General features: G+C 37.7%; 1 protein-coding gene and 1 long non-coding RNA gene across 4 annotated transcripts in view; one reads left to right on the forward strand and one right to left on the reverse strand.

Annotated features, from left to right (window-relative positions):
* LOC145277573 (uncharacterized) overlaps positions 1-12856 on the forward strand; it is a 446087-nt gene that overhangs the window by 422927 nt on the left and 10304 nt on the right. The gene's annotated exons all lie outside the window — the stretch shown is intronic.
* The window catches only part of LOC145277572 (uncharacterized), a 272319-nt gene continuing 264856 nt past the window's right edge, over positions 5394-12856 (reverse strand). For both annotated transcript variants that reach the window (XM_080129063.1, XM_080129064.1), the window contains one exon: positions 5394-12758. In XM_080129063.1, the coding sequence (XP_079985189.1) occupies positions 7071-12383 (5313 nt within the window). In that variant the 5' untranslated portion in view covers positions 12384-12758 and the 3' untranslated portion in view covers positions 5394-7070. The remainder of the gene's footprint in view (positions 12759-12856) is intronic.

The raw sequence follows: 12856 nt of genomic DNA on the forward strand, positions 1-12856 counted from the left end.
CACCCGTCTAGCTGAATCCACTATGAAAAATTTCCACCACTTTTTATCTATGCCTAAATCAAAACATGGATTCCATGAACAAAGCTTCTTTATTAGAACTGCACGCCTGTGGAACTCTGTTCCGTCTGCCTGCTTCCCACCTGACTACAACTTAGATGTCTTCAAGTCCAATGTTAACAAATTCCTACTGAAACGCCCCCTTAAGTAAACACTTCATCAAATCTCCACACTAACGTACTGTACTTGCAATAACCCTTATCCCTGAGTGGCTTCCGGGCCTTGATAAATGGTGACCACCGTGTAAAAAAAAAAAAAAAAAAAAAAAAAAAATTTCTTAAACGTAAAAATAAACATGGGGATGATCTGTAGATGTTAGTTTTACTATCAATTTATTCTTTTATCCTTACTACTAGCAGTAGACGTTTTAAAAAATAAAATCGAATAAAAAAAAAAAAAAACAAGTAAAAAGAATTGTTTTTGGTATTGGAAAATATGCACAATTTTTTCTGATTCCAACATGGCAAAAAGTTCCAATTTTCCTGATTCCGATTAATCATCCTCACACTAGATTTTTTTATTTATTTATTTTTTTTTTTAATGTGTATGTAATGCTATCACTTGGAAATAAATAACTGGAATAAATTTTAGATACATATAACTAAAAAAATAGATACTTTTATATGAAAAAATAAAGGATTACTTTACTCAGGTACTATAATTATCATTTCAAATCCACTGGTTCTTATGACTATCTCATTATTCACACAACATTGATTGGAATTATGCAAAATTATTTTTGTTAAAATTAATTCTTTAAAAATATGGAGAAATTTTGTGATGCTTTCTTTGTGAAAGCATTATTTTTTTTTCTCTTTGGCTTAAATCTGCAGAAAATCCCTACAAAATAATGTCTCAGTATTTTTGGGTCCTGATTGATCAATATTCAGTTTTAATGTGCATATCTACGGGGTATCTTAAATAAGTTTCTATCAATAGTATACACATGAAACTCTAGTCCTCTTCAAAGTAATCTCTGGTGCAATGCATTTCTTCAACTTCTGAAAGGTCCCCCATGGAAGTCCTCTTGTGCGACCCGTGTCACAGTCTCCTTCATCTCAATCGTTTCAATAACGACAGCCTCTAAGGTTTTCCTTGAATAACTAAAAAGTCACAGGGAGCAAGGTCTGGACCATCGGGAGGATGAGGAACTGTCTTGATGCCCATCGTGGTCAAATAGTCTATGACAAGGATGGAGTTATGGACTGGTACATTGTCCTGGTGGAAATGCCATTGACCCAATTTGAAGAGTGCTGACCTCTTCCGACAGAATCTCTTCCTGAACTATCTTAAAATATCAACATAGTACTCCTTGTTGACTGTCTGTCCAGTGAGAAACCAGTTCATGTAGATCATGCCTGTGCTGTCTAAAAAAAGAGGGTCATCATAAGTTTCTGGGTGGATTTGCTTTGTTTGGGCTTCTTGGGCCTGGAAGAGCCAACATGCTTCCACTGGGAATTATCTCTTTGTCTCTCGGTCATAGCAATAGATCCAGCTTTCATTGCAAGCCATCAGAGAATCAAGAACTGTGAAATATGAATTGATCAGCTCAACCACCTCCCTGATGTCATAACATCTTTATTTCTGAGCACCCTTGGGACAAACTTCACACAAATCTTCCACATTTTCAGTTCTTAAAGAATAATTGTATATAGTTCCCACACTGACATCAAACTATGCACTTATTGTCTCTATAGACACACAACAGTCCTTATCAATGGAATTCTTTATTTGGCCAATCAACTCTGGTGTTCTAACTTCCTTACTACTCCCACACCTCTCATCATCCCTCATAGACTCCTTTCCGTCTCTATGTCTTATCGCTTCAATATCAAGTCTTCTACATTGCTACAGCCTTCTTATACACTTAGATAATTGTTTGCTGGCAATTCTTCAAACAAACTACTTTTCCCCAAAACCTCTGGCGTTGATGAAGGGGTGACTAAAACTTGTTGCTATGGCTTCAAATGATCTGAAATAACAGCAAGGAGAGACTTGATTCCAAATATTTCCCCTATATGTCTCCTCTTTTGGAAATAAGGTATGATTATGAATATCTCCAGTATCAAATAATCCTTATACACTGTGAAATTTATTTTATGTATAAAAACCAAATGATTATGATTGAAATATTTTATGGCTGTAAAAAAAAAAAAAAAAAAAAAAGTGCAAAAAATAGGCTCTAAATGATCCTCTTATTGTGCGACCTTAAGAGCAAATGTCACATAACCCACTACACCCTCCAGGTCATTACCTTTCCAACTAGCCTTCTTTTGTTAAATTCTGATCAATAGTCGCTGTGATTTTGAACTTATAAAATTGCCAAAACAGGTGTTATGTCTACACACTAGCAGCCAAAAACCTAAGACAGTTTTTTTTTTTTTTTTCTTCAATTTCTCCAGAAGATTCAGGGGTGGGGGGTTTACAACTAAACTTACACACATTTTACACATCTCTTATGTTGATACACTGTATTAATTACACTTCATTATAAAGGATAGAAAAAGGTTATGAGCATTTCAAATATTTTTTAAAATTCAAGTGGCCAAAACCGTGGGACAAAGGCAATTTTAAAATAACATTTAAACATCAAAATTGATGGACATAGATTTAATATCTAGTGGACAAGCCTTTATTTTCTGTAACTGCAGCGCATCTTCTACTGCAATATTAAATGAGATGGCAACATTCATCAAATGAAACCTTCGCCCATTCTTTAAGTTTTAGCCATAAATCTTCAGTATTGATAGAATTTCTTGCACTCACACGGTTTCCAAAAATAGACCATAGGTTTTCAATGGGGTTTAGGTCCAGACTTAGCAGGCCAATCCAAAACATCTTGCACGTTCAAAAATTCCATTACATGCTTAGCCTTGTACCAGGGGGTATTATCCTGCATGAAAATAGGTTTTTCACACTCAGAATTTCAAAGTATTGGGAACATGATCTCTCAACAAGTTCTTGTATACTGTTCCATTAACTCTGACCAGATCAGTCGTTCCTTCCTAAGAAATCATTCCAAACACTATTATGCTACCCCCCCATCAAACTTAACCATTTTCTTTGTGTATCTTTTATTAAATCTTTCACCAGCAAACCTCTTTATAAATTTCTTCCTGTCAGATCCATATACATTAAACTTATTTTCATAAGAAAAAAATACATTTTGCCACTGATCATCTGTCCACAACACATGCTCTTCCGCAAAGCTTAATCTGAGTTTCTTGTTCATCAACAGTTTCTTAGCTGGTGATCTCGCAAACAGACCAATTTCATTCAGGCGTCTTGAGACACTTTAATGTCATGATTGTTCACGAGAAATGCTGGCAGCTGTCCGAAACCTATCATTCAGTGCCATCTTCTTAATCAATTGATCCTGTCTAGTAGAAGTTATTCGAGGTCTGCCATTTTTCTTCAGTGGTAGAATTTTTCCAGTATTCTTGAAATCCTTTATAACTCTCCCAATGGTACTTTTCGACAGCTTCAAGTCATCAGTTATCTTCCGTATTGAATGGTTTTCTCCATAAAGTTTAATAATTGATTTTTTGACGGAAGCATCAATTTTAGGTGTCATAATGATGGTGGAACTGGCTACAATGACTACAAAGTGATGTAATCGACTTATTTGTCATTTTCGTACTTAGAAAACACAGTCCACAATAAATTATTTTTTTTTTTTTTGCTTTATCCCACGGTTTTGACCACTTTAATTTAAAAAAAGAAAAAACTTGAAATGCTCATAACTTTTATCTATCCTTTATAATGAAGTGTAATTAATACAGTGTATCAACATAAGAGATATGTTAAATGTGTGTAAGTTTAGTTGTAATCCCCACCCACCCCCGAATGTTCTGGAGAAATTGAAAAAAAAAAAAAGAAAAAAAAACTAAACTGTTCCCGATTTTTGGCCACTAGTGTATATAGATATATCTATACTCGTAACCAAATTGAATATTGAAATGCTCATATCTTTGGTTCTATTGGACGAAACTACATGAAAATTCATAGGCTTTTTGAAAATTATAATCTTATTCTATGGTTCTTTATGATGAGTGGTTAAAAAAAACAACCTATATGTTCAAATCAATAAAATATTCCCAAATTTGCCTACATTTGTTTGTGTGTGTGTGTATATATATATATATATATATATATATATATATATATATATATCTATATATATATATATGTTGTCTTGGCAGGCAGCTTCAAGTTTGTTGCTTCGGTTGTCTCCCCTGTGGCCTTACTAGGCCACTGATATATTTGTTATTGTTGAGCACTTAAAAGTTGAAATGTAAGTTAGCCACTTAAGCCTGCATGTGCAGATCACGATGTTAAAATAAGTCGAATCTCCCGACTGGCTGTAATCGTGACGCCCTGCATTGATGATTCCCGAAAGGATGAAACACTAATGTCTGTAGGTATTTAAATTATTATAGCAATTATATATATAAAGGGATCAAAGAGGAATTAGAAAACTCTTTCAATGAAGACTTATGTTAATAAAAAGCTCAACATATTAAATGGAGTTTAGACACAGAAAAAATAATGAGAATACAAAAGTATATAATAGTGCATATAGATTTAAGCCTCACCCTTTTTCATGGATTTCCTTTATTGAATTGATGATTATTAAATCTATATCTACTAGTATATAATTTCGTATTGCCAATTTTCTTTGTGTGTGTGTGTGTGTGTATATATATATATATACACTAGCATTTCAGCCCGGCGTTGCCCAGGTGTTTGGAGGTGTATGTTGAGCAAAAAAAAATAAAAAGCGGTCAATTTTTTTAAACTTTGACCCCTATATTGTTTTGGGCTCAAATCAAGTTATATCTATGTCCAAGGAACCTATATCTAAAATTGGAAGTGTTTAGACCCAAAATTGGCAGAGGAGTTTGGTAGAATTCTCAAAGGTCAAATCGTTGAACTGTGACCCGTTAACAGCCAAATTTCTGGCTGCAAACAGATCAAAGATTTTCCCAAATCTCAGTACCCTGTAGATCAAATTTCGAGTCTGTAGACTTAAAATTGTCAGTAATTGCGTAGGGAAATGTACACAGAGACACGTTCACTTTTATAGATATATATTAGAGAGAGAGCTAGCAGAATGGTTTTTGAAAGGTAAACCGAGAAGAAAGTAAAATATTCCTGAAACACAAAGAACACAAAATGCAAGATGATTTGTAAGTATTTCACCCTATTCTTTTTTTTTTTTTTTTATCATTTCTTAGATAGTTTTTAAACCAACATAAAAATCTTTATAAAAAAAAAAATAAAGATAAAAGAAAAATCTTTCATAACATTTTTAAACAAAAACAGTAAAACAAAACAAAAGCTTAATTTTTTTTTTTATATATATATTTTCCAGGAAAAAAAAATGTCAAGGACGTGTGTATGTATATATATTTATACACACACACAGTTATTTTATGTACACATCACAAACGCTCATCCATAGTCATACCATATATACACATGCTTGCATGCACTCATATACACTTTTACTCATATAGATACAGATTGTTTTTGAGGATTGCAAAATTTTTTATCTTTTATACTGAATTTTACTTTCTCTGGGTTGAGGGAGGGGGAAAAAAGAAAAATTTACACACACAAAAAAAAAATTATGCATAAATTAAATGATAGAAATCAGTAATTATAGCTGTTTTTTTGTTTTCTCTCTTTTTTTTTTTTTTTTTTTTTTTTGTTGTTGAAAAGGCCAGTGTCTGTAAAAATGGAAATTGTTTTTTGCCATTTCAAAGAGTTTTTTTTATTTTTTTAATTATTCTTCTGTCATAAAAATATCATTTATTTTTGAGTCTTTCAATAATAATTTGGTATTTCTTCACAACTTTCTTTCCTCTAATTTTTCTTTCCTTCTCTTGTAGATCTGAAATATAAAATTTGATGCCCCCCCCCACCCAAATGAAACCATCATTTTATTATTTTTTTTTTTTGTCTGTCCATTGAAAGAGAGAGAGAAACAGTACTTTAATAAGCAAGTACCAATATGGTATTACATTGGAGTGGGTCTGGGGGAGAGATAAGAAAAATTTTAATAAACCCTTCCAGTCTTAAAATATTTTGATCACCCTCTGTTGACTAGCAGCAATCAGAACTTAGAAATTCAAGTTTAAAAAAAAAAAAAGAAAGAAAAAGCTGTTCGTAATTTCATCACAAGATGCTTAAAAATGTCACGCGTCTTATACTAATTTGACCAAAACACACCAAAAAAATATTTGCAAGGTGCAGAGAAAAAAAAACTTCTGCAAACTCAAGCTCTATGGTTGGTCATTTTGTTCCAAGACAATAAATTTATAAACAAATACACGTGGCGCTCCAAAAACTGGTCAGAGAGCAGTATCAGTCCCAAAATTGGGCATTCGTATGTAAAATGTTATTTTTGGTATTATAGTCTTCATTTAGTCAGCTTAAGATTTAAAAATTAGTTTTCTATTGATATTTAACATTTTCATTGATAGACAAATTTTTTTTTTTTTTAAATAGTAAACTACTCCCCACTCCCTCCCATCAATCTTTCTATTTCTACATTTTTAATGTAAATTTAAATATTTCGTTTATGGAGAAAAAGTTTTCTTATCAGCATTGATCAATGGGTGAAAAAAAAAAAAAAAATTTTTTTTTCATGTAAATACTCCCCCTTAAAAAAAAAAAAAATACATAAATAAAAAAGGAAGTGCTTCTTTTCAACTAATTTTTAAAAGTTGATTTGTGTTTTTCTCTCTTCTCTTCTTTTGTAAATAATGATGGTATCTTTACTGATCAGGTAAATCTACCGAGAAAGGAGGAAGAAATAATGGAGAAAGAAGAGTGGTGGTGGTGGTGGGGGGGGGGACAATGATGAATATTTCTTTTATTATAAATAATAATTTCATCTGGTTTTTCTTTTTCTTGTTCTTCAAATGCCCCCCCCCCCACTCACACTTCTATGTAATTTTAATTTGGTGGTTGCGAAGCATACCCCCCCACCCCAAAGTTAGGTCAGGTCACGAGTCTTGTAATAGCTGTAAACCGGCTTTAACATATTCAACATATTCTGAAATACTACTTTGCCATGAGATTGTCTTACAGCGCAAGTTGAGGCGTTCAATAAAATCTTTGCAACTGTCCCGTTGAATGGCAGCCTGCTCGGAATAATGATTAGCTTTAGCCAGGTAGTCCATGATATCGATATAGTTGCGTGTGATGGAATGAATACGCTTTGGAATTACAAGAGTCTGTGAAGATGAAGAAGAACTAGATGTTCCCGATGACACGTGAGGATTTATGGAAGAGGAAGGCAAAGAAGAGGAAGTAATGTTTGTTGTTGCTGCGGTGGAAGAAGAAGAGTTGGCAGATGGGGTTAATCTGGCATCAGAGGTACTGCTCCCTTGCGATCGTATAGAGTCAATGCTGCCTGAAGGGGAAGGGGTCGACCTTGACGAGGGCGTAGAAATGTTCAGATTCGGCCGGACCGGGGAGGGAGTGTGAGCGTTAGTCGTGGAAGTGCTGCTCGAAGACTGCTTGTAGTGCTCATCTAACACTTGCCGCAAGTTTTCCGCCACTTTCCTCTTAACGTCGTAAAGTTTTTTGCAGATCGCAGACATGAGCATGAGACGTAACACGGAGAGTTTCTGCTCCTGCTGATACTGGTGATAATGCCCGATCTGACCAAGCAGTTCTAATGTTTCAGAAAACATCTTCTGACAGTCCTGCTCTTTACGAGACTTCTCCATAGCAATTCCGCTCTGTACGTAATAGACAACGGACTGCATGTATAAAAACGACTTTTCAAATATGTCTGTTTTTTTATTACCTTCATGTTTCATTCGGGTGGCTTCTTGAAAATAAGAGTTTGCACTGCTCTTATGCTTACTGCTTGCGGTCAGTTGGACCTTTGCAGGCGGACGTCCACTTTTGATAGCATCTGAAGACCTCTTTGAATTGCTAGTACTACTACTAGTATTACTACTACTACGGCTGCTATCCCCAGTAAAAGTACTATTACTGCTAGTACTCAAGCTGCTGGAAGTCGTAGCCGGCACGGTTAGTCGAGGATCAGTAATATTAACAGCAGATGAGGCCCCAGAGGACGAGGATGACAACTTCGATGCAGATGATGACTGTACCACAGCTGAAGATGATGACGACGGTGTAGAGTTGGACGATGAGGAATTTGTAGCTTTTGTCATGTCTTTTGAGGATACGGATGAAACGTTTGACGAGAATGTAATGGATGGTACAGACAGATGCTTGTCATTCGAATTTGGTTTGCTGTTTGAGTTCTCATCAACTGCAGCCGACGGAGTAGGATTTATGTCATGGCAAGTTTGTTCAGCCTTCGTACTGAGCAGCTTCAACTCTTTGGACACTTTATTTCCTTTGTTTGATGCAAAGGAACGTTCGAGAGGAGGAGGAGGAGGTGGACTGCTTTTCTTAGCAGCAGTATCGGATTTCTTGCTGGGATCTGCCTTGACAAGATCCGACGTTTTGGACTCTGATTTTGAGGATTGCACGTCAATTTTGACCATTTTCATCCGAGACTCTTGAGAATCAGAGTCAACGTTCCTTTTGGGAATCCGGAAGTTGAAATCATTATCTAGTGTTGATGCTGTCGATGTTGGCACCAACACTGGTGGCATAGTTTTTGACGTTGCCATCACTATGGAGGTATTGGGTGATATTGTAGATGAGGAGGATGACGATGGGGGTGGAGGCGTTGCCACTTTTGTTGTTGGTGGTGGCGGTAATAGTGATGGTGGTGTTGTTGCTTTTGGAGTTATGGAGGTGACTGTTGCTGTTGTCGCCGTAATTTCAGACGTTGATACCTGTTTGGAAGATGCCAACTTGGGTGTGCTGATACCAGAGTTAGAAGAGCTAGTAAAAGTCTTCGTTGTGGCAGATGGAGATGCAAGACCAGCAGGAGATTTAGAAATTGCAGATTTTCGTGAAGGGTGCAGTCCCCCTTTGCAATTCTTAGGCATCAAATTCATCAGCTTTACATCAATTTTTACAATGACGTTTTTCTTACGCCGAGAATTAGCGGATGTGATTCTGCCTCGTTTCTGCAAGTTCAGGGGCCTGATTTTTTTATCAACAGCTGCATTTGGTCGTGGTTGCGAAGATGATTGTGGACGAGGGACAGGTTCTAGCTTGACAACACCAACGTTCTCGGCGGGTTGGGACGGTTCTGGTGACAATTTGCGTTTTTTCTCTGGAGGTGAGGATAACAAATCGAGGTTTATAGAAATTGGTAACAAAATCACTTTCCGCTTTCTTTTTCTCTCAACTGATGAAGATGTTGGGGATGAAATTGGCATAGGGGTAGGGGTGGGGGTGAATGCTGAGTTTAAGTTTTCTTTTTGGATTTTGATACCGAGACCATCTTGAACCTTTGTTGTCGATGAAGTAGTATCACTCCAAGTAGTTGATGTTGTCACTGCTGAAGCCGACGTTGTACGCGTCACTTTGGTTGATGCATCACTGACAAGAATTTCAGTTTTACTCACTGGGGTGACTTCGTCCATTCCAGATGATGAAATGCTGCTTCGTTTAACGCTGTCATTGCCATCATGTAGCTCCTCACCATCACTCAGCAATGGAGACTTGTCCGGAGACGCAGTAGGCAGAGATGCATGACTAGGGTTCTCTTGATTCGAGGAATCTGATGAACTGTCATCCGAAGAGTACTTATTACTTGGGCTACTATGGTTACTGTTAGCCTTGCTGCTGCAGTTATCAGACTCTGATTTAGTCTGTGGATCCGTCACTTTGGGCTGTTTTATCTCCAATGGTTTCGTGATGAAACCACGGAGACCCCAACTCATACTACTTGAAGAATCGCAATGCTCTCCTTCAGTTGTAGGTTTGGCTGGATGGGACGGAGGAGAAGGCTTCAAAGGAGGTACTTCTTCCTCATCAGACCCATCTGATTCATCTTCAGTTGACTCTGTGCAACTTGTTGAACTAGATGACCCTTGGTCAGCCTCCTTTTCTGGCAAGGCTTCTGACCCCGCTGCACTTGTATCATCTTCACTCTTTATTTGTTTTGTTTCTTTTCCCTCCTCTTCCTCATTATCATCACTATCATCATCATCATCATCACTTTCCTCATTGTCACTGATTTTATGAGGAGATTCACGAGAACCTTTGCGAGCTGTTGGCGCGCACACCTGGTGTGTGCCATAAAAATGTGTTGGGTCTGTTGTAGTGGCCACTTCATCTGGCACCTCAGAGTTATGCGCATCGACAGCTGGGTTCTTGCAGATACCCTCCATTTCATCATCACTATCATTCTCTGAAAGAGCTGGAATGACAAAACCACCAGAATTGCACGTTAGCAGTAGTGGCTGATGCTGTGAGCGTGGACTGGTTTCAGATTTAATGCTTTCATTGTCAGAGTCACTCATCCGAAGATCCTGTGACAAGTCCTCTTGACTTCTCAATGGCTCAGCATTCAATGGCTCATCATCCAGCATGGGGCTTAACATCAGGGGCATATGATTTTTAACTTCTTGCGTAATGGCTTCTTTCTCTCGAGAGAAATCAAGTTGCTTCTTATAATTAATCTCTTCGTCAGAAGAAGAACCATTGCAAGGTTTCTCATCAGAAGGCCTCCGTTCATCAGCATCACTGGCAGAGCCTTCACTGTCACTAACGGCCAAATCTGAATACTTAGTTTTCAGAAAAGGAACCTGGGAGTTTTTTATTTTTTCCGGCGTTAAAATGATTGAGATTGGGGATTTAATGCAGGTCATTTCAGCTATGATTTTGTCGAGCTCAGTTTTATCCTTCATCTCTGTGAGATCAGCATCATCTGAAGACAGATTGTTCATGTTAGATCCATGGAGATTCTTGGCAACTTCTGATCTGGATCGATTCTTTAAACCCACAGTCTTTGGCATTGTGGTCTTATCACTTGAGCTAACAATCTTATCTTTCTCAGACTTAGTTTTGTTTCCCAGGGGCGCACTTTTTATCGGGGTTTTGATGGCTGTCAGTTTTTCTGGTTGGCTCGTCATTTCACGAACAATGCGATTGACATCATTATCGTCACCGCTGAACAAGTTTTCCGGAAGAGATGAATCCTTGCTTGTGTGTTGAGGGGTCAGTTGAGATGGCAATGACTTCACTCTAATATTATTCGTTGCATTAAAAACGGATGAAGGTGAAACTGAAGGTGAACTGTGGTGATTCTCATCACAGATGTCAGAGCCGGTGGTCACTGGAATAATGGTTGGCGGTTGCTGATGTTGAAGTTGTAGTGGAAGCTGCTGCAAAGTCTGCTGGGGTTGTAATAGGGGAGGTCCTTGACGTTGTGACTGAGATTTTAGTTTGTGGGGAGGTAAAGAGCCTGGAGATAAAGATCGTCCCTTCAATAGCATAGAATGCCCCATGGTCCTCTCGCTACTGCTGGAGAAGCTTTTACCATCACTGGTTGCATGGCCTCTGGCATCTCCATGCGGTTTTTCATTGTGTGCTTTGAGATCTGTGTAGGTTTTGCTGATATTACTATGATGCTTATCAGATACCCCACTGCTTGGGTGCTTCTCACTACTGTGGACAGCAGGTTTGCTAGAGTGGTGCGAATCAGTACTGATAGAAGACGAGGGACGGCTGGATTTAGTTCCTCCACCCCCACTACTAGAGCCCAGGCCACTGGGGTGGTTATGTGACGACGATGAGGAAGAGGAGGGATGAGATTTGTGATTAAAATTTGCATATGAAGATGCATATTTATTTTTCTGCTGGTATGTTAGAGATGACGGACCATCCTTCTCAGTGGCATGTTTTTCTGATGGTTGTCGAGAAGCACTAGACGGGCGAAGGTGTTGCGAATTTCGATTATGAGAGCTTACAGGTTCACTCTCCTTGGATGGTAATGATGAGCTACTGTTCTGAAATGACTTGGAGGATTCATCCTGCATTAGTTGAGGAAGATCACTGGTACTATGCCGTGAATCATGCCCACGGCCACTTGGTATGCTGTTACTGTTGTGTTGGGGAGTAGGAGTAGGTCTGTTTACACCATTCAATCGTCCCTTGTATTTTTGTTGATTATTAGCGTCCCGTGACTGGGGACGTACCTCGTATATGTGACCAGCACGCTTTCCAATTTCTTCAACACCCTCGTTGTAATTTCCAAGAACCTTATTGATCTGTCCCATAATACCAGTGTTCGAGTTATGCTCAACTCTCCGGGGTGCATGAAAAAGGGTTGCATTCACGGTAATGGGTGGTGAAAAAGATTGCATTGCTTGAGCCTGTCTTGCCTTCATGGCCTCTTCCTTTAAGTACTGCTTATTGCTGTGACCGATCATGGTTTAAAACAAATGCAAACACAACTTTGGACTTGGGAAGAATGGCAGACAGTAGAAGTTTGAAACAAAAACCAAGTTTGCATATGTATCAGTGTTGTGTGTATATGGGCAAGTGAGCAAATTAACAGACGTATTTATGAGTCGTGTGTGTGTGCGTGTCACAGAAGGGAAAAATGGAAAGCTCTGTTTTTCCGTCTTGCTAGAAGAACAAATGGTAAAGTTCTGTTGAAGAAGTCAACAAAGTTGCACAATCCCTCGTGAAACGAGGATCCAATAAAGACGGGTAGAATATTTGTCGTTTTACATGATGAATCTGATACGGATGCAGAATAAGTAGTCAAAAGCAATCGGAGGCAGTTTCCAAGTATTTTCTATCTGAAATAGACAAGAAAAACAAAACAATTAGAATGGTACAAAAGTGAAATAGAAAATGCTGATAGGAATGATCATATATATATATATATATATATATA

This window comes from Euprymna scolopes, chromosome 6 (genome assembly GCF_053919585.1).
Source record: "Euprymna scolopes isolate OS-2025 chromosome 6, ASM5391958v1, whole genome shotgun sequence".
Lineage (NCBI taxonomy): Eukaryota > Metazoa > Mollusca > Cephalopoda > Sepiida > Sepiolidae > Euprymna > Euprymna scolopes.